The sequence below is a fragment of the Dipodomys merriami genome, unplaced genomic scaffold, assembly GCF_024711535.1.
Source record: "Dipodomys merriami isolate MVZ:Mamm:240054 unplaced genomic scaffold, mDipMer1.0.p SCAF_25, whole genome shotgun sequence".
Taxonomy (NCBI): Eukaryota; Metazoa; Chordata; class Mammalia; order Rodentia; family Heteromyidae; genus Dipodomys; species Dipodomys merriami.
The window spans coordinates 18,465,416-18,488,511 of NW_027203937.1; the positions used below are offsets into that span (position 1 = coordinate 18,465,416).

Sequence of the window (23,096 nt, forward strand, 5' to 3'; positions counted from 1 at the left end):
AGAGCATTTTAGTCACTCTCGTTGAGAGCAGACTGGGACACTCAAAGTCAACCTTAATCTATAAGGCTAAATTGTGATCTAAGCCTTCTTCCTAAAAGTTCTATAATTCCAGTATACTGCTAGATCCCAGATCCTGGACCCAGGACTGTTCCAATGTGGGGATTCTTAGGACTTCTCACTTTTCCTCTGCCTTCATTACTCTCTTTTTCCCGTCTCCTGTCTCAATCTTTGTCAGAGGTGCCATTGACATTTGGGGGCTAAGTCCACACTTTGCAGCAATACCATTTGCATTGTGGCATAGTTAGCCTCCCTGCCCCGAAGACCCTAATGAGAATATATTGCTTCCTAGTCACCATGGAAGCCAAAAACCTCCCCATACATTTCAGAAAGACCCTTCCGTCTTTGGGAGCTATTAACCTCTAGTCTCAGTGAAATAAAATAAAAAGTATACATACTATCCTTACCTGCATGAGCATCTTGAGCAGTTTTTTTCATAGACCTTTTAACCTACTAAAACATACATTGTCTTCTAACATCCACAGTATCTATCTCCATGCCTGTGGATTTCTGTCTAGTCCCTTTACATCATGTTAAGATGCTTCAAAAAATTGAAGAATCAAAAAATGGTTAGAATGAATCTCTTATTAATGGGCCTCATTTTATTTTGTTTCCCTTGGGCTCAGTAAGGTTCCTGATTTCCTCCTCTGCTGTCTTGATTTAGGATCCCAAGTATCCTGTGGAGAACTTATTAAACCCAGACATCCAGAAGGGACCATGGCTTAGCTGTCCTCAGGACAAAAGTGGGCAACTGAGAGCAGAGCTCCAGCTGGAGAGAGCAGTGCCTATTAGCTACATTGATGTTGGTGAGTGAGCTCTCTGTGGCCCAGGAACCTCTGAGAGAAGATGCATGAGTGATTCCTCTAACTACCCCCATCAGATGTCTCAAGTCATTCTGGCTATTCAGAATAAGACCTGCCAAAGTGTGAAGGAGAACTGTGACCCTTTTATGGCAGGTCTGATGTTAGATCACTCCAAAGTCTCTAATCATGTAGAATATAGTCTGAATAGTTTAAATATAATGTAGAATAATGCTTTCTGAATTAGTGTACCTGCCTTGGTTTGATCTGTGTGATATGAATAAAGCCTTAGGTCATTGCCATGATAACTGTCAACAAGTACAGTCAGTATATCCTGGAAATATTAGTGTGGAGGATGCTGGAAGGGTGAAGTGTCCATAGGAGTTTATGGATTGAGGAGGTTGATCTTGGACTTTTCTGAAGTAGAGAACTATTAAAGACAGGACTACTGGTTCCAGCTTTGTAGGGCCTAAAGCCAGAAAAGCAGTGAGCCTCTTCAGACTGGGAGAGGTGTCAGGCTGGGAGGACCTTGATGAACCTGCACGTCATTTGTTGGACTGGGGTCTTAGTCCTGTCTCAGTTGCTGGCTCTCTGTGTGTCTCCACATGTTGCGGGACCTTCTTGACCTCCAAGTAGCTTGAGAGTAGAGGATTGTCATCCACAAGTTCCCTGGTGTACTGTCATCCCAACACCCTTACCTTCTGTCTGCCATTTCCCCAGGTAACTGTGGCTGTGCGTTCCTGCAGATTGATGTGGGCCGTTCTTCGTGGTCCCTGGACAGACCTTTTGTCACCCTGCTCCCTGCAACCATGCTAATGTCCCTTGCTGATTCAAAGCAGGGGAAGAACCGTTCAGGGGTCCGGATGTTTAAAGATGGTAAAGAGGGCAAAAGCAGAACAGGAGGATGTTCCCCAAAAAGAGGATGCAGAATAGAGAAGGCTATAAATGCTACTAGGTTAGCCTGTGTGGGCCATAGTTACAGCTATTAGGGAAATAGGGTAGTTGCTAAGTGGTGTGCCTGAGTGTGAGTCTGTGTGATGAGCATGTGTGATAGCTGGATATACCTATGAACGACAGGTTATATTTGCCTATACTTTCTGATTTTGTGACACCTGATACAGACACATACTTGATTACTATTTGGTTGGGTGGGATAGGTTGGTCTAGTTTGGTTTTGGTTTTTGTGGTATTATGTTGAACTTAGGGTTTTTAGCTTTCTAGGCAAGTGCTCTGTTGCTTAAGCCATGCTTCCAACCCTTTTTTGGCTCTTGTTATTTTTGAGATAGGGTCTCACTTTTTGCCTTGGCTCAACTAGATTGCAGTCTCCTATTTATACTTCCCATGTAACTGGCATGACAGTTGCACACAACCACACCCACCAATTGATTGAAATGGGGTTGTCCCTCTAATTTTTTGCACCCCTGCAGATTTCTACCTCTTGAGTAGATCAGATTATCGATGTGAATCACCGATGCCTGGCTTAGTTTTTATTTTGGCTTTTGAGATAGAGTCTCAATATGCAGCCCAGGCTGGGTTAGCCCAGGATGGCTTGAAATTTACAGTCCTTCTGCCTCAGCCTCCCAAGTGCTGGAATTATAGGCATGCACCACCACAGCCAGTCACTATTACATTTTTATTCATATAAATGCGTGTGAGTATAGGATAAATGTTTATGTAAGTAATGGAATATGATGATTATATTTATCTAGCATATTGTATTTCCTGAGTTCTGTTTATGAAAATTTCTATGTGTTAACTGGGCACTGCAAAAGAAACATATCTGATTTCAGGACTCTAGAGATTTATAGTTTAATAAGGCTTTTTTTAATGTTTACATTGGAAGTTATAAAGGAAGAGTGATCCTTGGAGGGGGTTGGGTTGCATTAGGAACTGAAGGCATGAAGAGTTTGTGAGCGTGTTGGTTTTGTTTATTTGTTATTTGAGAAAGGTTGTATAGCCTAGTCTGGCCGGGATCTCGCTATAGCTATCCCACACTGGCTGTGAACCCTTGGTCCTCCTCCTATTTCAGCCTGCCAAGTGCTGGCATTACAGGTGTGGGCCACTACATCCAGCTCTTTTTCTTTTGTCCTTGAGACGATTTCCTAGCTCCTGCCTCAGAAGAATCATGGGATCGACTTCGTCTCACTTGCTCCCAGCCCTTCACACGTCACCAATCCTTTGGCCTGGCCTTCCTGCGTGTGCGTTCCAATTTAGACTCCTTAGCTGACTCTGTCACAGATCCCTTGGCCTCGGGGAGCTCTGGACTGAGCCAGGTATGAACCATGTAGAGCAAGGATTTTGTGTTTTCTTTTCTTTCTTTTTTTTTTTTTTTGGTCAATGGTAGGACTTGAACCCAGGGCTTGGGCATGTTTCTGAGCTCTTTTGCTCAAGGCGAGCACTCTACCACTTTGAGCTACAGCTCTACTTCTGGTTTTCTGGTATTGGAGATAAGAGTCTCAAGGACTTTCCTGCCTGGGTTGACTATGAACTGGGATCCTCAGATCTTAGCCTTCTGAGTAGCTAGGATTACAAGCATGAGGTACTGGCACCCAGTTAAGGATTTTGTGTTTTCTTTCAGGTAGGAATGAACTCTTCTCTTTTCCTCTTTAACAGAGGGAAGATGCAAGTGAATGAGCCTTGTATGTTGGGTTACATTCAGGACCATTTATTCTTTCACCATTATGTTCTTTTTGAGATCCAGTGTAGCCTCATACTCAGACATTATTTCTGGCTCTTGAGAGAGCTATTGCTTTCATCAGACTTCCTTTTCAGCACCAGAAACCCCAAGGTTCCATTCAAGTCCTGCTGTCCCATCTGCCTTGCAAAAACATTTATATCTTTAAATCTGTGCTAGAATATCAAATTAATTCTTAGTGTACAATGCTCATTGTTCTTCAGAGGGATGTGTGAGTTTCTATCCTCTCCCACCTTTTGGGGGTGAGGGAGCACACATGCCCCCCCCCACACACACACATTGTAGGTTTATAGTTGCATGTGAACAAAATTGCTCACAAAATAATACTGGAAATTAAATTATTGATAAATAATGTTTAGAAAGGAATAGTAAGTTTTTTAGTCCCAAAGTAAAACTAGGTGCTAGTGGCTCATGCCTATAATACTGGCTGCAATCCTGTAATCAGGAGGCTGAGATGTGAGGATCACGGTTCAAAGCCAGCCCAGGCAAGAAAGCCCATGAGATTCTTATCTGCAAGTAACAACTGAAAACCGGCAGTAGAGCTGTGGCTTATAGTGGTAGACTGCTAGCCTTGAGCAAAAAAGCTCAGGGACAGTGCCAAGGCCATGAGTTCAAGCCCCATGACCAACACCAACAAAAAATGTCCCAAAGTAGTTTTTTTTGTTTTTTATTTTTGTCGGTCATGGGGCCTGAACTCTGGGCCTGGGCACTGTCCCTGCGCTCTTCAGCCCAAGGCTAGTGCTCTACCACTTGAGCCACAGTGCCACTTCCAGCTTTTTCTGCTTATGTGATGCTGAGCAATCAAATCCAGGGCCTCTATCTCTGAGCCACCTTCCCAGCCCCCAAAGTAGTTTAAAGTAGAAGTATTTGTTTACATTAATGATATAGGACTGGGATGTAGCTTAGTTGTAGAAAACTTGCCTGGCATATGTGAAGCCCTGGATTCAATCCCTAGAGCTTGAGTTTTTTTACCTGCAAGAATGGGTATATGTACACATTTAAAATATATAGAAAAATAAAATATATAGAAAGATATTTTCAACCACCAGAAAACCGGAAATGGCACTGAGGTTCAAGAGATAGAGCACTCACCTTGAACTGAAGAGCTTAGGGACAGCCCCCTGGCCCAGAGTTCAAGCGCCATGAGAAAGAAAGAGAGAAAAAAAGCAAGGAAGGAAGGAAGGAAGGAAGGAAGGAAGGCAGGCAGGCAGGCAGGCAGGCAGGCAGGCAAAAAGAAAGATACTTGCAAAAGTTAGCACATAACAGACTCAAATGTTTGTGTCAGTACCTATCGTCCAGTTTTTCCAAATAATATGGATTCTTTTATCCTTAGGGTCTTTCAGGATAATGGCAAAACCCTTAGCATTTGGGACTTAAAGGCACAAAATCACAGAACCTGAGATCTTGGAGCTAGAGGAGAACTCAAAGAGAGCATGTACAGTAAATGTGTAATGTGCAAGTTATGGCATGTAATACGTAAACTGAGTTCCTAGGTGGCAGTGTGCCCTAGTGGTGAATCTTGATATTCTACATTTCTCTCTCTCTCTCTCTCTCTCTCTCTCTCTCTCTCTCTCTCTCTCTCTCTCTCTTTTTTTCCCACCTCAGGGCTCCTGTGATTCTCAGGAGACTGGTCCAAGCCCCTGGCTGGCTCATCCTTCTATCCAGAGAACATTCTTCCCAGATCCCCAGACGTAAGTAGCAGTGGAGATCTACCACCCACTTCACAGATCTTTCTCATAGAGAAGAAAGGCTACCATATTACAGGTACCTAAAGCCAGCCTTTGGTTTTTCTTTTTTTTTTTTTTCTTTTTGTTTATGTGGTGCTGAGGAATCGAACCCAGGGCCTCAGGCATGCAAGGCAAGCGCTCTACCACTGAGCTACCTTCCCAGCCCCTAGCCTTTGGTTTTTCCAATCAGTCACATACTGTAAGCCTCACTCTGTCTGTAATCAAATCCATGTTAGATGGTATTGACTTGGGTAACCAAATGGAGCCTGTGTTCTAGGCATGACCACATACTCTGTTTCTCTGCAGGAACACCAAGGAAATTTCAGAACTTAAAGATATCCTACAGCAACTGCAGCCAGGGGCTCTGGGGCGTTCAGCTCGCATGGTGCTTTCAGCAGCTCGCAAAGCTCCTCCAGTCAGTATGACAAACCCTAAGAACAACCACACAGAACCAGGTCCCAGCCATGCAGAAAGTGAAGGTGAGGTCCCATGATTTCTTCCTTACTGTGTCCTGCAGCATCCTTCCTCCCTGCATCTACCAGTGCTAAACAAGGATGGCTTATCCTAGCTTCATGTGTGAGAAAAGTCACCTGTTAGTGAGGAAGAGAGAGCAAATGGTATATAGTAATTGAAAGAGCACTGGTCCAAGAATCAGGATCCTTATCATCATTGGCCCTAATTTCTTCTTCCTTAGAGTGAAGGGATTAAACCAATTATCTAGTCCTCTTACAGTATACAAATTCCCTCCTCATCTCACAAAAACAGTGAAGTAAGGGTGGTAGGACTGAAGTTTATTAGAGGAATAAGGAAGGAGAATTGTATAGTTTTATCATAAAGAAAAGGCTAAATTTGGGAGCTGGGAAGGGTGGTACACACTTGTCGTCCAAACACTCTGGGAACTAAGCAGTTCAAGGCCAATCTGGCTATACATAACAAGACCCTGTCTCAAAAAAGGAAAAAAAAAAAAAGAAAGAAAGAAGGGGAAAGGAAAAAAAAAGAAAAAACATTTGGTGGCTCTGTTTTACATCAGACATTGCTAAGCACTCCTACCAATTTTACCTATTCAATGTTCACAACACATTTATGAAATGCTTACTATTGATCTCATCGAATTTGAGGTTTAGAAGGATAGGAGTAGTCGGGTGCTGGTGGCTCACACCTGTAATCCTAGCTACTCAGGAGGTTGAGATCTGAGGATCGCCATTCAAAGCCAGCCTGGGCAGGAAAGTCCGTGAAACTCTTATCTCCAATAAACCACCAGAAAACCGGAAGTGGTGCTGTAGCTCAAGTGGTAGAGCACTTGCCTTGAGCTGAAGAGGTGAGGGACAGCACTCAGGCCCAGAGTTCAAGCCCCAAGACCGACCAAAAAAAAAAAACAAGAAGGATAGTAGTGTGGCAAAGTACTGTGTTCAGATCCCAGGGGTTTTGTGTTGTTGTTTTATTTTCAGGCCAGGGGTTTGGGGGAGAAACAAACCGAGAGAGAATTAATCAAAGAAAGAGAGTAGAAATATTTTTAAAGCCTTACATGCTTTACATACATGCGTAGCGTGTAAAGGCTTTTGGGGGGCTGGGAAGGTGGCTTAGTGGTAGAGTGCTTGCCTTGCATACACGAGGCCCTAGGTTCGATTCCTCAGCACCACATAAGCAGAAAAAGCCAGAAGTGGTGCTATAGCTCAAGTGGTAGAGCGCTAGCCTTGAGCTGAAGAGCTGAGGGACAGTGCCCAGGTTCAGGTGCCATGACCAACCGAAAAAAAAAAGGGGGGGTCTTTTTGTTAAGGAGGAAGATTTAATGACCATTTCTAACACAGAGCCCAGAACAAACAGAAAAAAAGAACAAAATTCAGTGAATGATCTGGCCAGGACGAAGAGAAAGAAAGTGCAGGACCAAAGGTAAGTAGATTATGGGGAAGACCCGGATCACCTCTCTGAACCACACTTTTTCAGCTGTCCATCTTTCCCTGCTCTTGCTCTAGTTAGGTGTTAGGTCAGGGAGAACGCTGGTTTCTGAGTCTCTTTTTTTTTTTTTGCCAGTCCTGGAGCTTGAACTCAGGGCCTGGGCACTGTCCTTGAGCCTCTCTGTGCTCAAGACTAGCACTCTACCACTTGAGCCACAGAGCCACTTCCGGCTTTTTTTGTTTATGTGGTACTGAGGATTTGAACCCAGGGCTTCATGCATACGAGGCAAGCATTCTACCACTAAGCTACATTCTCAGCCCACAGTTAGGATCTTCAATGACAATAGCATGGCAAAAGATACTTAAATGAATCCTACCCACAGGAAAGGTAAATCAAAGACAGGAGACTATAGGAAAGAATAAAGCCTGCTAGATGAGTAGATTATCAGAGAAGAAGCAGGAAAGAAGCAAGTATTATAATAACAACAAAATAACAGAAATTATGATATACCTTTCAATATTAACATTGAATGCTAATGGTCTTTACTCTCCGGTCAAAAACGTAGAATAGCAACAGGGATTAAAAAGCAGGACCCAAGCATTTGTTGCCTACAAGTAACAAATTTGGCACCAGTGACTCATGTGTATAATCCTAGGGAGGCTCAGACCTGAGAATTATGGTTTGGAGCTAGTCCAAGCAGGCAAATCTATAACTTTTTTTTTTTTTTTTTTTTTTTTTTGTCGGTTGTGGGGCTTGAACTCTGGACCTAGGCGCTGTCCCTCAGCTCTTCAGCTCAAGGCTGGCACTCTGCCACTTGAGCCACAGCACCACTTCCGGTTTTCTGGTGGTTTATTGGAGATAAGAGTCTCACAAACCGGGCGCTGGTGGCTCACGCCTGTAATCCTAGCTACTCAGGAGGCTGAGATCTGAGGATCGCGGTTCAAAGCCAGCCCGGGCAGGAAAGACCGTGAGACTCCTATCTCCAATAAACCACCAGAAAACCAGAAGTGGCACTGTAGCTCAAGTGGTAGAGCGCTCACCTTGAGCTGAAGAGCTGAGGGACAGCACCCAGGCCCAGAGTTCAAACCCCACGACCGACAAAAAAAAAAAAAAAAAAAAAGTCTCACAGACTTTCCTGCCTAGGCTGGCTTTGAACCGCAATCCTAAATCTCAGCCTCCTTAGTAGCTAGGATTACAGGTGTGAGCCACCGGTGCCCAGCTTCCATAAATAACACTCTTACTTCCAAATAACCAGCAAAAAGCCAGAGAGGGAGCATTGCTCATGGAGTATAATGGTAGCCATGAGCAAAAAGCCAGTCAAGATGGCTTGAAGCCCCTGTACCAGCAAAAAAAATTCATCTGACAAAGACAAGTATAGGCTTAGGACATGGGGTGAAAAGATGGAAAAATTACTCCAAATAGATCATTTTTAAAGACATAAAGCTAAAACACTAGTGGAATTAAACTAGAACTCAACAGCAAAACATACTGCAGAAAATACTCAAACATGCCAGGTGCCTGTGGTTCATGCCTATGATCCTAGCAACTCAAGACCCTAAGATTTGAGGATCACAGTTAAAAGCCAGCCTAGGTTGTAAGACTTTTATCTCCAATTGACTACCAGAAATCCAGAAATGAAACTGTGGCTCAAAGGGATAGAACACTAGCGTTTAGCACAAAATTTCAAGGACAGCACCAAGCCCTGACTTCAAGCCCCAGGATCAGCACAAAAAGAACAAGAAAATATTTAAACACATGGAGACTGGCCAAAACACTATAGTGATTAGAGGGTTACTGAAAAAATAGGGTAACCAAAAAGTTCCTGGCATCACCAGACCCTTTGGGATACAGAAAAGGAAGTAGTAAGCAAAAAAATTATAGTTCTGAGTGCCTACATCAGAAAAACAGATGCGGGACTGGGAAGGTGGCTCAGTGATAGAGTGCTTGCCTTGCATGCATGAGGCCCTGGGTTCGATTCCTCAGCACCACATAAACAGAAAAAGCCAGAAGTGGCGCTGTGGCTCAAGAGGTAGAGTGCTAGCCTTGAACTGAAGAGCTGAGGGACAGCGCGCAGGCCCAGGGTTCAAGCCTCACGACAATAGACAAACGAACAAAAAATCAGATACTGGGTGTCAGTGACTCACATCGGTAATCTTAGCTACTCAAGAGGCTGAGATCTGAGGATCACAGTTCAAAGCTAGTCCAAACAGGTAAGTCCATAGCGGTTATATCTGGTTAACATTGGAATTGGCACTGTGGCTCAAGTGCTAGAGCACTAACCTTAAGTGAAGAAGTACTAGCACCAAAAAGAAAAACAGAAGAAAAAGAAAAGATGATATTGTAAGAATACTTTAAAAAGCAAAATGAGGGGCTCACGCCTGTAGTCCTAACTACTTAGGAGGCTGAGATCTAAGGATCTCTGTTCAAAGCCAGCTCAGGCAGGGAAGTCCATGCGACTCTTTTATCTTCAATGAGCTACTCTGAAAAAGCTGGAAGTGCTGCTGTGGCTCAAGTGCTACACTGCTACTAGCCTTGAGTGAAAAAGCTAAAGGATGGCACCAGGCCCAGAGTTCAAGCCCCAGTACTGGCAAAAAAAAAAAAAAAAAAGCCAAGGTTGCTATTCCGGCATAAACTATACTACTTCCTTTTGTCCTAATTCTAGGCACCTTCAGTCCTATGGCCTCTTGATGACTTCTCGTTCCAGGACTTGAACACAGGGCCTCACATTTGCATAGCTTTCTCTCATGCTCTACCACTTGAGACATGCTGCTAGCCATGCTATTGGAGCATTGGAGATGGAGTCTCAGCCTTTTCTGCCTTGATTGCCTCTGAACTCTGATCTTCCAGGTCTCAGACTCCTACTAAACTAGGATTACAGGCATGAGCCACCAGTACCTAGTTAATAGCTGATATTTACCTGTTTTTCTCATAGATCTCTATCCAACTCAAACTCTCAGCCAAGCAAGAGGAGAACAACAAGGGCAAGGCAAAGAGAGCACCCACCCCACGCCCAAAAGAGCAGTGTCCCAAGTCATGGACAGTGCCCCATTTGTGCAGGTAAGTCTGGGGATGGTGGTTCCTTACAGGGCTTTCCTTGAGGGACAAATAGATTTAGGGGTACTGTCAAGACAACTTTAGACCCCTGGCCTTGTCATCTCCGAAGTCCCTACATAAATAACTGTGTTGTAGTCAGATAGAATTGAAGACAAATCTCTCTGGAGTATCTGTTCCCACTGTGTCAGCTAAGCTGGGGAAGGGACAAGCAGGAAAGCAACATAAGTCCTTGTTGAGAGATCCTGGAATTTCCCTCACAAGTTCCCCCCATGTCCAAACCAAATTCTGCTCGTTCTTTAAGTCTCGGTTCAGATATATTTGTTGGTGGGGCACACACCTTATACACATTAGAGGTGGCTCACACCTATAATGCTAGCTACTCAGGAGGCCAAGATCTGAAGATGACAGTTCAAAGCCAGTCCAGGCAGGAAAAGTTTGCAGAGACCCTTATTTCCAATTAACCAGTCAAAGGCCATAAGTGGAGGTGTGGCTTACATGGTAGAGTGTTAGCCTTGAGCAAAAAAGCTAAGGGACAGCACTCCGGCTCTTAAGTTCAAGCCTCAGTACCAACACATAAAAATACTAATAAATCAAAAATAAATATACTTCTTTTTGTTGGTGGTGGTGGTCATGGGACCTGAACCCTGGGCGTGGGTGCTGGCCCTCAGCTCTTCAGCTCAGGGCTAGCATCCTACCATTTGAGCCACAGCACCACTTCTGGCTTTTTCTGCTTATGTGGTGCTGAGGAATTGAACCCAGGGCCTCATGCATGTAAGGCAAGCACTCTACCACTGAGCCATCTTCCCAGCCCTAAAATAAATATACTTCTTTGCCAAACCTTCTCTGATCTTCCCAAGTAATCTCTCCCAAGTCAGTTCCGGTGCCATTCTCAGATTCCTTTGGACTCAGCGTGTCTCAGTTCTGCCTATTTCCATGTTCTGTATGCTCCCAAGCTCCCTTTTCCCACTAGACTGTTCCATGAGGACCTCCCTATCCCTCAGCTCCTGGCATACTGCCAGGCACACAGTAAATACTTATGAAATGTTTGATGGTATGTGATCGTGTCTCAGGTGTAAAACAACCAGGAAAATTTCCTGCAAGGGCAGCTGCATGTGGGCAGCAGATGCTGTCCTCACGTGTCCTGGGGTGGCATCCTACCAGGAGCAGGCCCAATACTGTTCACCTCTTTCTCTCCCCCTTAGGCTCCTTCAGCATGGAGATTCTTCCTCAGCATGCCGCCACATGTGGAGAGACCTCCCTGCCTTGGCCAGCTTCTCCTTCCTCTTCACCCTCTTCATCCCCATCTGTACAGTGGGTATCCTCCCCAGAGAGTTCACCACGCACTTCCTGGGTCCAGTGCCCTCTCTGCCACTTGCAGTTCTCAGCAGGAGAGATTGAAGAACATGCCAGCACATGTGGGGACCTTCTCTGGACATGAGCCAATGTGATCCTAGGGCTTCGCCTCACCACCCCCAGTGACAAAGGCGGGAGTAGATTTCTTCATGGCCCAAGGCTGTTGATGCCACGCTTCTTATTCCCTCAAGACTGCCTGTTTGCAGGCATCTCTGCATTCCCAATTCCCAGTTGTCAAGACTTTATCACCATGGCACCCAGTTCTCCTGAAGACAGCTCTGTCCTTTTCCCCACTTGGAACTTCTGGAGTAGAACTGATGATCTGTCTAGTACCTCGAGACACCATCTGGAACATATTTCCTGAGTGAATGATACACATCCTTACACTCATTTTTCTAAAGGAAAACTGAGGCTTATTCAAAAGAAAAATACTAACTGGATACTGGTTACTTGTGTTTATAATCCTAAGCTACTCAGAGGCTGAGATTTAAGGATCAGAATTTGAAGCCAGCTTGGGCAGAAAAGTCTTTGAGACTTCCAATTCCATTTAACCAGCCAAAAATCAGGTTGAAGTGGGCTGGGAAGGTGGCTCAGTGGTAGAGTACTTGCCTTGCATGCATGAGGCCCTGGGTTTGATTCTCCAGCACCACATAAGCAAAAAGAAAAAAAAAAAGCCAGAAGTGGTGCTGTGGCTCAAGTGGTAGAGCACTAGCCTTGAGCTGAAAAGCTGAGGGACAGCACCCAGGCCCAGAGTTCAGGCCCCACGACCGGACACAAAACAAAAAAATCAGGTTGAGGTACCATGCTTAGGTAGTTAAGAGTGGCAGCTGTGAGTGAACAAGCAAGAGCCTGAGGCCCTGAGTCAAGCCTTACTAGTCATATGACAGAAAAGCTCCTGTAATGTTGCAGGAAGATGAGAATGGTTTTTTGAGTGTGGGCCTGACATCTAGCATCCTATGAACTTCACTTTCTGTTGTATCCTTCCTTACTGTCCTAGGCATAACTAGGTAACAGTACTGTCATGTGCCTTTAGTGAGTTATATCTTGGGGGTCCAGAGTTAATTCTAGGTAGCTGAGAGAAAATCCCTTAACCCATGCATTCACAGAGTGTTAATGACAAGGAATGGGCCTGGGCTTGGCTTGAGGCTTGGATGTACCCCATTCCTATCTTGGTTCCCCAGAGCTACAATACTCCAAATTCTGTTCCTGCCTTCTGTGAGCAACTGTAAACTGTCTCCCCTTCCCCGGAGGATTTCACTATGGCACTCCAGCTCCCCAAGGTTTAGGGCAGGGGGGAGCAGCTGGTCCTGGCAAAGGGAGGGCTCAGGGCGGGGTTTTGAGCAGGTAGGAACAGGATGCTGGGTACAGTCAAGGGAGCAGACATCAGGAGTCCAGATCTCCAGTCCTGCCTACAGAAGTGGGTGCCACCATGGACCCCCCTCCGGTAAGAGGCCCTTGCTCCCCTACTTACCTCTATCTCAATCCTCTTTCTAGCTGGGAACCAAACTATTAGAAAAAAGTAGGGACAGGGACACCCAAGCAGCCAGGCAAAGGGTGGGTGTAACTGTGGGTAGGAGAACCCGGGAGCTCTTGCCAAACCCCAATAGAAACCAGGGGAGGGGGCCAGGCCTGGTAGAAGAGGGACACACGGAGTCCTGTTTAAAGCTGTGGGTTTGGGGACAAGCTCAGTTCAAAGACCCTCCTGTGTGGACATGTCTGGACCTGCCCTGAATAGGCTCTGGAACCCACAGAGTGAGCAGCTGGAAGATGAAGTCAACAAGAGGGGAGCTGGGCCCTGGATGATCCTGAGGCCTGCCTGTGGGGTTGGGTTCCCAGTGTAGCACCTCCCACCCCTACCCCTCCTGTCCATCTTCTTTAACCCCTTTCTTGGAGTCTTCCCATTTGGCCCCATTGTGTGCAAGGATAGAAGTTGAGCTGAGGACAAGGTCCCCATCAGACCCAGTCTGGCACTTTTCTGATGAGAACCTACACAATAAAATGGTAAAGCAGACAATCCTGGCCAGCGTGTGTTTGGGACAAGGAAGAACATAATGGTGGCTGGTGTAGAGGATTAAGGGCTAGAAGGTGAAGAGTAAAGGAGGCCCCTGAACAAAGCAGGTTAGAAACTCGGGTTTCTGCCCTCTCCCCTCCATCCAGCCGCAACCCAACTGGACAGAGATCGTGAACAAGAAGCTCAAGTTTCCCCCCCAACTCCTGGGAGCAATCCAGGAGGGGCGTCTGGGTCTTGTGCAGCAGCTTCTGGAGTCGGGGGTAGAGGCCACAGGTGGGGGGCCCGGGGGGCCCCTGCGGAATGTGGAAGAGGCCGAGGACCGCTCCTGGAGAGAAGCCCTGAACCTGGCCATCCGCCTGGGCCATGAGGCCATCACCGATGTGCTGCTGGCCAATATCAAGTTTGACTTCAGGCAGATCCACGAAGCCCTGCTGGTGGCAGTGGACACAAACCAGCCTGCAGTGGTGCGGCGCCTGCTGGCCAGGCTAGAGCGGGAGAAGGGTCGCAAAGTCGACACGAAGTCTTTCTCTCTGGCTTTCTTTGACTCCTCGATCGATGGCTCCCGCTTTGCCCCTGGTGTCACACCACTCACCCTGGCCTGCCAGAAAGACCTGTATGAGATTGCACAGCTGCTCATGGACCAGGGCCACACCATTGCCCGGCCCCACCCCATCTCTTGTGCCTGCCTCGAGTGCAGCAACGCCCGCCGCTATGACCTGCTCAAATTCTCCCTGTCCCGCATCAACACCTACCGTGGCATTGCCAGCAGGGCCCACCTGTCGCTGGCCAGTGAGGATGCCATGCTGGCTGCCTTCCAGCTCAGCCGGGAGCTCAGGCGTCTGGCACGCAAGGAGCCGGAGTTTAAGGTTGGTCTCTCTCCTATTCCCTCTACCTTCAGGGTCTGGTATCTTCTACTGAGGTAGGGGTGTTCTGGAAAGTTGAGAAGCCTCTCTTGTCTCAGGAAATGTCTCGTGTGTGACATCACAACCCCACCCCAAATGGCAGAGACCTACTCTAATTGCAATGAGCAGATACTATAAGGGCATCTAGTCAGTGCAGGGTTACAATGCCTACCCTGGGGATGCCCTGAGTCTTATCTGGGGAAGCAGGGGAGTCAGAAAACCAGCTGGACAGACTTAGACACCACCTATTTCAGAAGCTGTATGTTTCCACCTGGGGCGCTGTGCATGCTGGAGCCCACCATCTGTGATCACAGACCAAGAGTAGGAACAGGTCATTCCCACGACTTCATTCAGTGCTCCTATGGATAGTGTTCATAGGCCTTTCAAAGCCCAGAAAACAGAACCAACTTCCACATCTGCTGTGAAGACTTCCTGGAGGAGGCAACATTAAGCCTAGCTGTGGGAGGGAGTGGTTTCATGGGAGTAAAGAGGAGCAGAGAGGACATTCGAGGCGGGGCTGCAGTTCCAGCAAAGGCCGTGGGGCAGCAAATGGATATGCAGTGGCGAGCACAGGAAGCACCCATGTAGGACTGAGACTTTGGGAGGCAGAGCCTGGAGGCAGGGCCAGGTCTTACCCCCTGGTATCCCTTGTGGGCCAAGCCACACCTGATCTTCGTCCTAGAAGTTGTCATTAGGTAGAGAACCTATGAGAGAAATGTCTAAGGCAGGATGTGACCTCTGCTGCCTTCACCTGCACCCCTGGCTGGGAGTTGTGGAAAAGCAGGAGGATAAAAACTTCCCCTGCACAGCTAGCAGGAAAAGTCAGTCCTTGCCAACAGGCTTTCCCTCCACTCTCATGCAGCACAGGGAAGGAAGAAGGGAAAGGAAGGGGAGGGAAGGAGGAATAGTAGGTAAGGGACAAGAATTCTCATCCCCACTTTATTGGCAGGGAATAGTAGTGAACACCTATAATCCTAGTTTGGGACACTGGAGGTAGTAGAGGTGGGACAGTGGAAGAACTGAAGGTCAGCTGAGCTCAGATAGCACATTCCTATAATCCTAGCTACTAAGGAGGCTGTGAACAAAAGATCTTCGTTCAGGGGCTGGGAAGGTGGCTTAGTGGTAGAGCGCTTGCCTTGCATGCATGAGGCCCTGGGTTTGATTCCTCAGCACCACCTTAGCAAAATGAAAAAAACCGGAAGTGGCGCTATGGCTCTAGTGGTAGAGTGCTAGCCTTGAGCTGAAGAGCTGAGGGACAGCACCCAGGCCGAGTTCAGGCCCCATGACCGGACCCCAAAAAAAAAAAAAATCTTCGTTCAAAGCCAACCCTTTGGCAGACAAATCCAAGAAACACATATTTAATAACCAGCATAAAGGTGGAACTGGAGCCAGGACTCCAGAGTAAGAGTAAAAGGCACTGACTTCAAGCCACGGCACTGGCACGCACAAAAAATTAGTCTGAAGCCAGCATGCGCTTCGCAATGAAATCTAGAGGGTGGGAAGGAAAGGGAGAAGGGCCCAAAGTAAAACAGAGGATAGAATAGGTAGTATGTATCTCTTGAAAGTGTCAGGACAGTTTTTCTTATCATATAGATGCTCAAAAATAAAATAAGCTGAGCACTGGTGAGTCACACCTGTCATCCTAGCTGATACTCAGGAGGGGCTGAGATCTGAGGATCACAGGTCAAAACCAGCCAAGGTAGAAAAGTACATGAGACTCTTATTTTCAGTTAACCACCAGAATGCTGGACGTGGAGCTGTGGCTCAAAGTGCAAAAGCCTTGAGTGAAAAAGCTCAGGGACAGTGCCCAAGCCCTGAATTCAAGCTCCATGATTCACCACCACACACACACAAAGTAAAGAACGCAATGAGCATATGAAAGGTGATGAGAAACAGGTCTAGAAATAGAAAGTCCAAGGAGCAGCAAAGGTAGCAGGGTTTGGGTGGAGTAAATAAGGCAGAAACAACGCCAGATAGGCAAAGGTGACAAGAAGCAAGAAGGGTTGATGAGGTGGCAGAGAAGGAAGAAATCAATGACCTGGTGACACTGGGTACAGAAAGTGATGGCCTGGGGGCAGGACAGCCATGGCCCAGGCCCACTGTTCGGGAAGGGGCAGGTTTGGTTCATTGAATGGGGCTGAGGCCACAGCATGGCTGGTACACACACTTCCTTCCCCTACAGCCTGAGTACATCGCCCTGGAGTCGCTGAGCCAGGACTACGGCTTTGAGCTACTGGGCATGTGCCGGAACCAGAGCGAGGTCACTGCAGTGCTCAATGACATGGGAGAGGACAGCGAGACAGAGCCTGAGGCTGAGGGCCTGGCCCAGGCCTTTGAGGAAGGCATCCCCAACCTGGCAAGGCTACGGCTGGCTGTGAACTACAACCAGAAGCGGGTCAGCTGGGCCTCCCGTGCCTCCTCTCTGCCCCATCCCTTGCCCTGCCACCTCCAAGCAACTTCTTTTCCTGCCTTTAGCATACCTCAGTCCTGAGCACTCTTTTTTTTTTTTTTTTTTGATCTGTCATGGGTCTTGAACTCTGGGCCTGAGCGCTGTCCTTCAGCTCTTCAGCTCAAGCCTAGCGCTGGTGGTTTATTGAGATAAGAGTCTCACCGACTTTCCTGCCAGAGCTGGCTTTGAACCCTGATTCTTAGATCTCAGCCTCCTGAGTAGCTAGGATTACAGGCGAGAGCCACCCGGCTTCCTGAGCACTCTTCTATCTTAAACCTTTGAAGACAAGAAGAGAAGTTCCTATCCCACCGTAGCCACACATATACCTAAGCCCTAGCCTCTCACTGGCCTTGGGAGACCATCTCCCAACTAGGATCCCACCCAAGTCTTACTAGACTCAGCCTTGCTTCTGGCCTGCCAGATGGGCTCAGTCTTCTTTGTTGCTGGAGTTTAGTACTACACTCCCCACAACAAGATTGGAGGATCACGGTCCAAAGCCAGCCCAGGCAAGAAAGTTCATGAAACTCTTACCTCCAACAAACCACTCAGAAAACAGGAAGTGGCACTGTGGCTTAAGTGGTGGAGCGCTAGCCTTGAGCTGAAGAGCTCAAAGACAGCACCCTCCCCCCCCCCAAAAAAAAGACAGCGCACAGGCCCAGAATTCAAGCCCCAGAACCTGCACATTCAAAAATGAATGTGAAATTCAGACCGCCCAGGAAAACCTTCAAATTCAGCCTTCTCCTTCACAGATAAGACCTAGAGCAAGCTGGAGCTACTCCTGATCACAAGGCAAATAAAGGTCCTCTTCTAGGTTGGTTTGTGTGGGGAGAAAAAGATGATAGCCAGGCATGGTGGTACATACTTCTAATTCCAACACTTAGAAGGTTGAGGCAGGAAGATCATGAGTTCAAGACTGGCCTGGGCTATGAAGCATGAACCTGTCTCATCAAAAAAGATGGTTTAAGCTGGGTGCCAGTGGCTCACACCTGTAATCCTAGCTACTAAGGAGGCTGAGATCTGAGGTTCACAGTTCAAAGCCAGCCCTGGCAGGAAAGTCTGTGAGACTCTTACCTCCAATAAACCACCAGAAAACCAGAAGTGGTGCTGTGGCTCAAGTGGTACAATACTAGCCACAAGCTGAAGAGCTGAGGGACAGTGCCCAGGCCAAGAGTTCAAGCCCCATGACCCACAAAAAAAAAGATGGTTTAATCTGTGATAGCTAATTGTCTCTGCAGCCAATTGGTTTCCTCTTCCTCCCTGCCTGGCACCCCTTCCACCCCCCTCCTATACCTCATCTCTGCTTAGTTCGTAGCTCATCCTATCTGCCAGCAAGTCCTGTCCTCCATCTGGTGTGGGAACCTGGCTGGCTGGCGTGGAAGCACCACCGTCTGGAAGCTGTTCATCGCTTTCCTCATCTTCCTCACCATGCCCTTCCTCTGCATTGGCTACTGGCTGGCACCCAAGTCTCGGGTACTACAAATAAGATTCTTGATCATTCATTTGGGGAGCACTTGGTTTATGTCAGGCCCTCCTTGGGCTGCATGCTTTGTCAATGTTCCCACCCAGTAGCTTGAGGAAGCTCTGGAAAGTTCTGTGCAGAGAAGGAATGTTGAAACAGGTGGAATGCAAGTACTCTTTGTCCAGAGTATACAGTAAATAGCAGTCAGGATTGAGTGCTGCTCCTGATCTCACTGCCTTCAAAGCCTGGATCCCTTATAGTCCTAACTTCTCCTAAAAAGAGTGCCACCCAAATCAAGATTTCCTTGAGATTCTGCTGCGAGCAAAGCACAGGCCTGGGTCCTGGGATATAATGAACAGACCCGTCAAGCAGGAGGGATAAGAAAGGGAATGCCAGGGAATCAGGAATAGAAAGGCACAGGACAAGGCCCTGGGCCTTGGAGGGAGAGTGTACCGCATCAGAGAAAGCACAAGAAACAAATGCGCTGCTGCTAAAGCAGCCATACCAATATAGTGAGCAGTCAGGGGGACAAGGGCAGCTCTCCCAGAGTCTTGGAGATAAGCTGCGTTAGAACGGAAGCCGATGTTGGGTTAAGGAAATAAGGAAACCATGAACTGTGTGCTTGGAAAAGCTCCCTCATCGCGTGAAGGCAAATTGTAGACAAGGGACAGGAATTACATAAACTGTCACCCATGAGAGAACTGGGTGACTGTTCATGTTACCTGCTAGGAGGAACAAGCTGGATCTATCTTTACCTTGGTTGAGTTTGAAGAGTCCATGGGACAACACACAGGGAAGTTACTTTACCTCTGTATCCCTCGATTCTTGTAATCTATATGAAAATAATGCTTACTTTGTGTGGTTGTGAAGGTGACAACCGATGAAAGTTCAGGGCCTGACCTACAGGACATTCTTGGTTAGTGTCTGGATCCATGAGTGGGTGACACTGAGAAGAGCAGTCATACATGGTCAGAGCAGGGCAGCAAGACGCCCTTCCAGGGAGGAACCAGGACTTCCTCTTCCCCCAAAGCTGGGTCGCCTGCTAAAGATCCCGGTGCTGAAGTTCCTGCTGCACTCAGCCTCCTACCTGTGGTTCCTCATCTTCCTGCTGGGAGAGTCCCTGGCCATGGAGACACAGCTGAGCACCTTCCAAGGCCGCAGCCAGAGTGTCTGGGAGACTTCACTACACATGATTTGGGTTGCAGGTACACGGGTGGGATCGTTTATTTGTGACATCTGTCTTTCAGGGCCCTCCTCATTGTCCTTGATAGGCAAGCATCTCATTGGAGAGGCCCTGCGTGTGTAGATGCCCCTGAACATCCAACCAGACTTTCCTAGGCTCTGTCAGGAGGGACACTTTGCCTTCACTTCTCATCAGGGGATTCAGTCCTGTGGCAGACTCCTGAGCAACAATCCTCAGGCACAGAGAATGGAAATACTCCTTTTGTCCAGGTTATACAGCAAATAGAACCAGATACTACCAACTCTGAGGATTCTCATCCTCTCACAAATAAGACAGCCATCCAAGCTAGGCACTGGTGGCTCACACCTGTAATCCTAACTACTCAAGAGCCTGAGATCTGAGGATATCAGTTACAAACCAGCCCATGCAGGAAAGTCTATGAGATTTATCTCCAGTTGACTCACAAAAAGGCAGAAGTGGAGTTGTAGCTCATGTGGTAGAGCTCTTGCCTTGAGCAAAAAAGCCCAGGGACAGTGCCCAGTCCCTGAGTTCAAGCCCTAGTACTGACACAAAAGAAAGAAAGAAGAGAAGCTGGTGGCTCACGCCTATAATCCTAGCTACTCAGGAGGCTGAGATCTGAGGATATCAATTCAAAGCCAGCCTGGGCAGGAAAGTCCGTGAGACTCTTATCTCCAATAAACCACTAGAAAACTGGAAGTGGCACTGTGGCTCAAGTGGTAGAGCGCTTGCTTTGAGCTCAAGAGCCCAGGGACAGCGCCCAGGCCCAGAGTACAAGCCCCACAACTGACAAAAAAAGAGAAAGAAGGAAAGGAGAAACAAAAGCATCCCAAAAGGGAATTGATTTGTTGATGACCTGTGATGAGCTCAAATGAAACCAACAGTTCTTCCTTTGCCTATGTGTGGGGAAAGAAAAGACTTGCAAACTTGTAAGGGGAAACCTTTATTTAGGTAAGACTTTAAATATTTGCCTAGTACTTATTTGGTGAAAGGCAGGGAATGGATGTAAATTGTTCTTTCCCAGTGTGGCCTCTTCCCGGGGGCTCGTCACTTTCTGAGCATCAGCTGCTTGTGGCCTTTGGTGCAGCTGTTACCGAGTGTACACCAGAGAGGGGTCCTTGCTGTCAGATAAGATCATGTTGCTCCCAGATAGATGAAGTGATATCTTAGCATCCTAACCCCCAGCAGCGGATCCCCTTCACCATACTGTGGCTCTGATCTGGAAGGAGAGAGCTCTGCCCCCTCCTATCCTGGCCTCTGCCACCCCTCCAGGCTTCCTGTGGTTTGAGTGTAAGGAAGTGTGGATCGAGGGCCTGCGGAGCTACCTGCTGGACTGGTGGAACTTCCTGGATGTTGTCATCCTGTCTCTGTACCTGGCAGCCTTCGCGCTGCGCATCCTCCTGGCAGGGCTGGCCTTCATGCACTGCCAGGATGCCTCTGATGGCCCTGCCTGTCACTATTTCACCACGGCTGGTGAGTAACACCCCCCCGGCCCCAGCTCAGCCCTAAATTCCTCAGGCTCTCTCCTTCCTTGGTTCTCAGACACTGCCGCCATCTCACCTTGCACAGAGCGAAGCGAGTGGCGCACAGAAGATCCCCAGTTCTTGGCCGAGGTGCTCTTCGCGGTCACCAGCATGCTCAGCTTCACCCGCCTGGCCTACATCCTGCCAGCCCACGAGTCGCTGGGCACTCTGCAGATATCCATTGGCAGGATGATCGACGACATGATCCGGTGTGTACTTCCCCAGCTCGGAGTCCTCTCCTTCCAGAGGGGTTCCACAGGACCTCCTTCTGAAATTCCCCAGCTCTGGGGTAGCCACGGCATTCATCTGTGTTCTTACTCTAGGGACAGAAGCTTCTGAGACCTGGGGAAATACAGGCAAAATTTGGAGTGTAAATGTAAAGCATTTCTCTGCTGGGAGGGGCTATAATGGTCACCTAATTCTCAAAGAGGCCCATTACCCCAAGATACTACAAACCACAAGAGCAGTAAAGGCCATTGCTTAACATACTTTTTTAAATTTTCTTTTTAATACTGGGGGTGAAACCTAGGACACTATACTTGCTAGGCAAGCTCTTTGCCACTGAGCTATATCCCAGCCTGCTTGATATCTGTGTATGTGTGTGTGTGCTGGTCCTGAGACTTGAACTCAGGGCCTGGCCACTGTCCCTGAGATTGTTTGCATAAGGCTTGCCCTCTACCACAGTTCCACTTCTGGCTTTTTGGTGGTTAATTAAAGAGTCTCATGGACTTTCCTGCTCAGGATGACTTTGAACCACGATGTTCAGAACTTGGTCTCTTAATTCCATGTGTGAGCCACTGGTACCCAGCCATTGGTTCACATTCTGATCTTGGTACTGTTACTCTCTCTGCGACCCTTCTCTGGGCCTCACCTTCCCCTCTCTTTGGATAGATAAGTCATGTACAGCTAAACTTGGCCTCTCACCCTAATCAGAGCCCAGGGTTAATATCTGAGGCAAGACCAGAGTGGGTGCTATTGGTGAGAAATGAACTAGTTACACGTGTGCACAGGTTTAGGAGGAGAACTTTGTACCTCACCTTCGGATCCTTTCCTTCTCTGCAGCAAGCTAACTCATTCTCACATTTGCCTCTAACTGTCTGGGTGATAACTGCTATCCAGTAGGAGTCTCTGACTACTAGCCATATCGTGGGATCTTAGCATCTCAATCCCTTCCTAAGAGACTAGTTCATTCCTAGTTTTTATTGCCTAGATTCAGTACCCATTATTCTCAAGGGAGACCTTCTGTTTTGGCACTTAACTCAAATCCCTAATTTCTCTCTCCCAAATTCCTTGCTTTCATTAACAATCAAAATGAATAGCTGTCAGATAAAAAGCTAGGAAGGTCATTACCCCCACCCCTGTTCCAAGAGCCTGATTTCTCTTAAAGGGGAGATCTTGGACTCTCCTATGTTTCACCCCTTGCCAGGTTCATGTTCATCCTCATGATCATCCTGACTGCCTTCCTCTGTGGCCTCAACAACATCTATGTGCCTTACCAAGAGACAGAGCGACTGGGCAAGTATGATGGGGAAAGGGGCAGGGGCAGGGGCGGGGCGGGGGCGGGGCGGGGGCGGGGGCAGGTAGGGCAATGGAATCTTGCAACTTGACTCTTCTTTCTCCTTCCCTCATTTGTATACTTTTTTTTTTTTTTTTCATTTTTCTTTCTGTCTTTCTTTTTCTTCTTTGGCAGTACTAGGGCCTCATACTTGCTAGGCCGAAACTGCCACTTGAGTCATGCCTCTAGCCCTTTTGTGCACTGGCTATTTTTTTTTTTTCTGTCAGTTGTGGGGCTTGAACTCTGGGCCTGAGCATTGTCCCTCAGCTCTTCAGCTCAAGGCGAGCACTCTACCATTTGAGCCTCAGCACCACTTCCTGTTTTCTAGTGGTTTATTGGAGATAAGAGTCTCAGGGACTTTCTTGTCCAGGCTGGCTTTGAACCTTGATCCTCAGATTTCAGCCTCCTGAGTAG

The 23,096-nt window shown here is 47.5% G+C and overlaps 1 protein-coding gene across 2 annotated transcripts in view; it reads left to right on the plus strand.

Moving 5' to 3' along the window:
* Xndc1n (XRCC1 N-terminal domain containing 1, N-terminal like) overlaps positions 1–23,096 on the plus strand; it is a 34,768-nt gene that overhangs the window by 3,232 nt on the left and 8,440 nt on the right. Inside the window, exons 3-17 of one of the 2 annotated variants that reach the window (XM_070035125.1) lie at positions 722–863; positions 1,578–1,733; positions 2,952–3,130; positions 5,158–5,243; positions 5,586–5,758; positions 7,088–7,169; positions 10,108–10,232; positions 11,432–11,544; positions 13,701–14,459; positions 16,678–16,890; positions 18,250–18,414; positions 19,434–19,608; positions 20,877–21,077; positions 21,174–21,336; positions 22,554–22,646. In XM_070035125.1, coding sequence (XP_069891226.1) covers positions 722–863; positions 1,578–1,733; positions 2,952–3,130; positions 5,158–5,243; positions 5,586–5,758; positions 7,088–7,169; positions 10,108–10,232; positions 11,432–11,544; positions 13,701–14,459; positions 16,678–16,890; positions 18,250–18,414; positions 19,434–19,608; positions 20,877–21,077; positions 21,174–21,336; positions 22,554–22,646 — 2,825 coding nt within the window. Of the gene's footprint in view, positions 1–721; positions 864–1,577; positions 1,734–2,951; positions 3,131–5,157; positions 5,244–5,585; positions 5,759–7,087; positions 7,170–10,107; positions 10,233–11,431; positions 11,545–11,665; positions 13,027–13,700; positions 14,460–16,677; positions 16,891–18,249; positions 18,415–19,433; positions 19,609–20,876; positions 21,078–21,173; positions 21,337–22,553; positions 22,647–23,096 lie in introns of those variants that run through there. The other variant, XM_070035124.1, reaches the window with a different exon arrangement.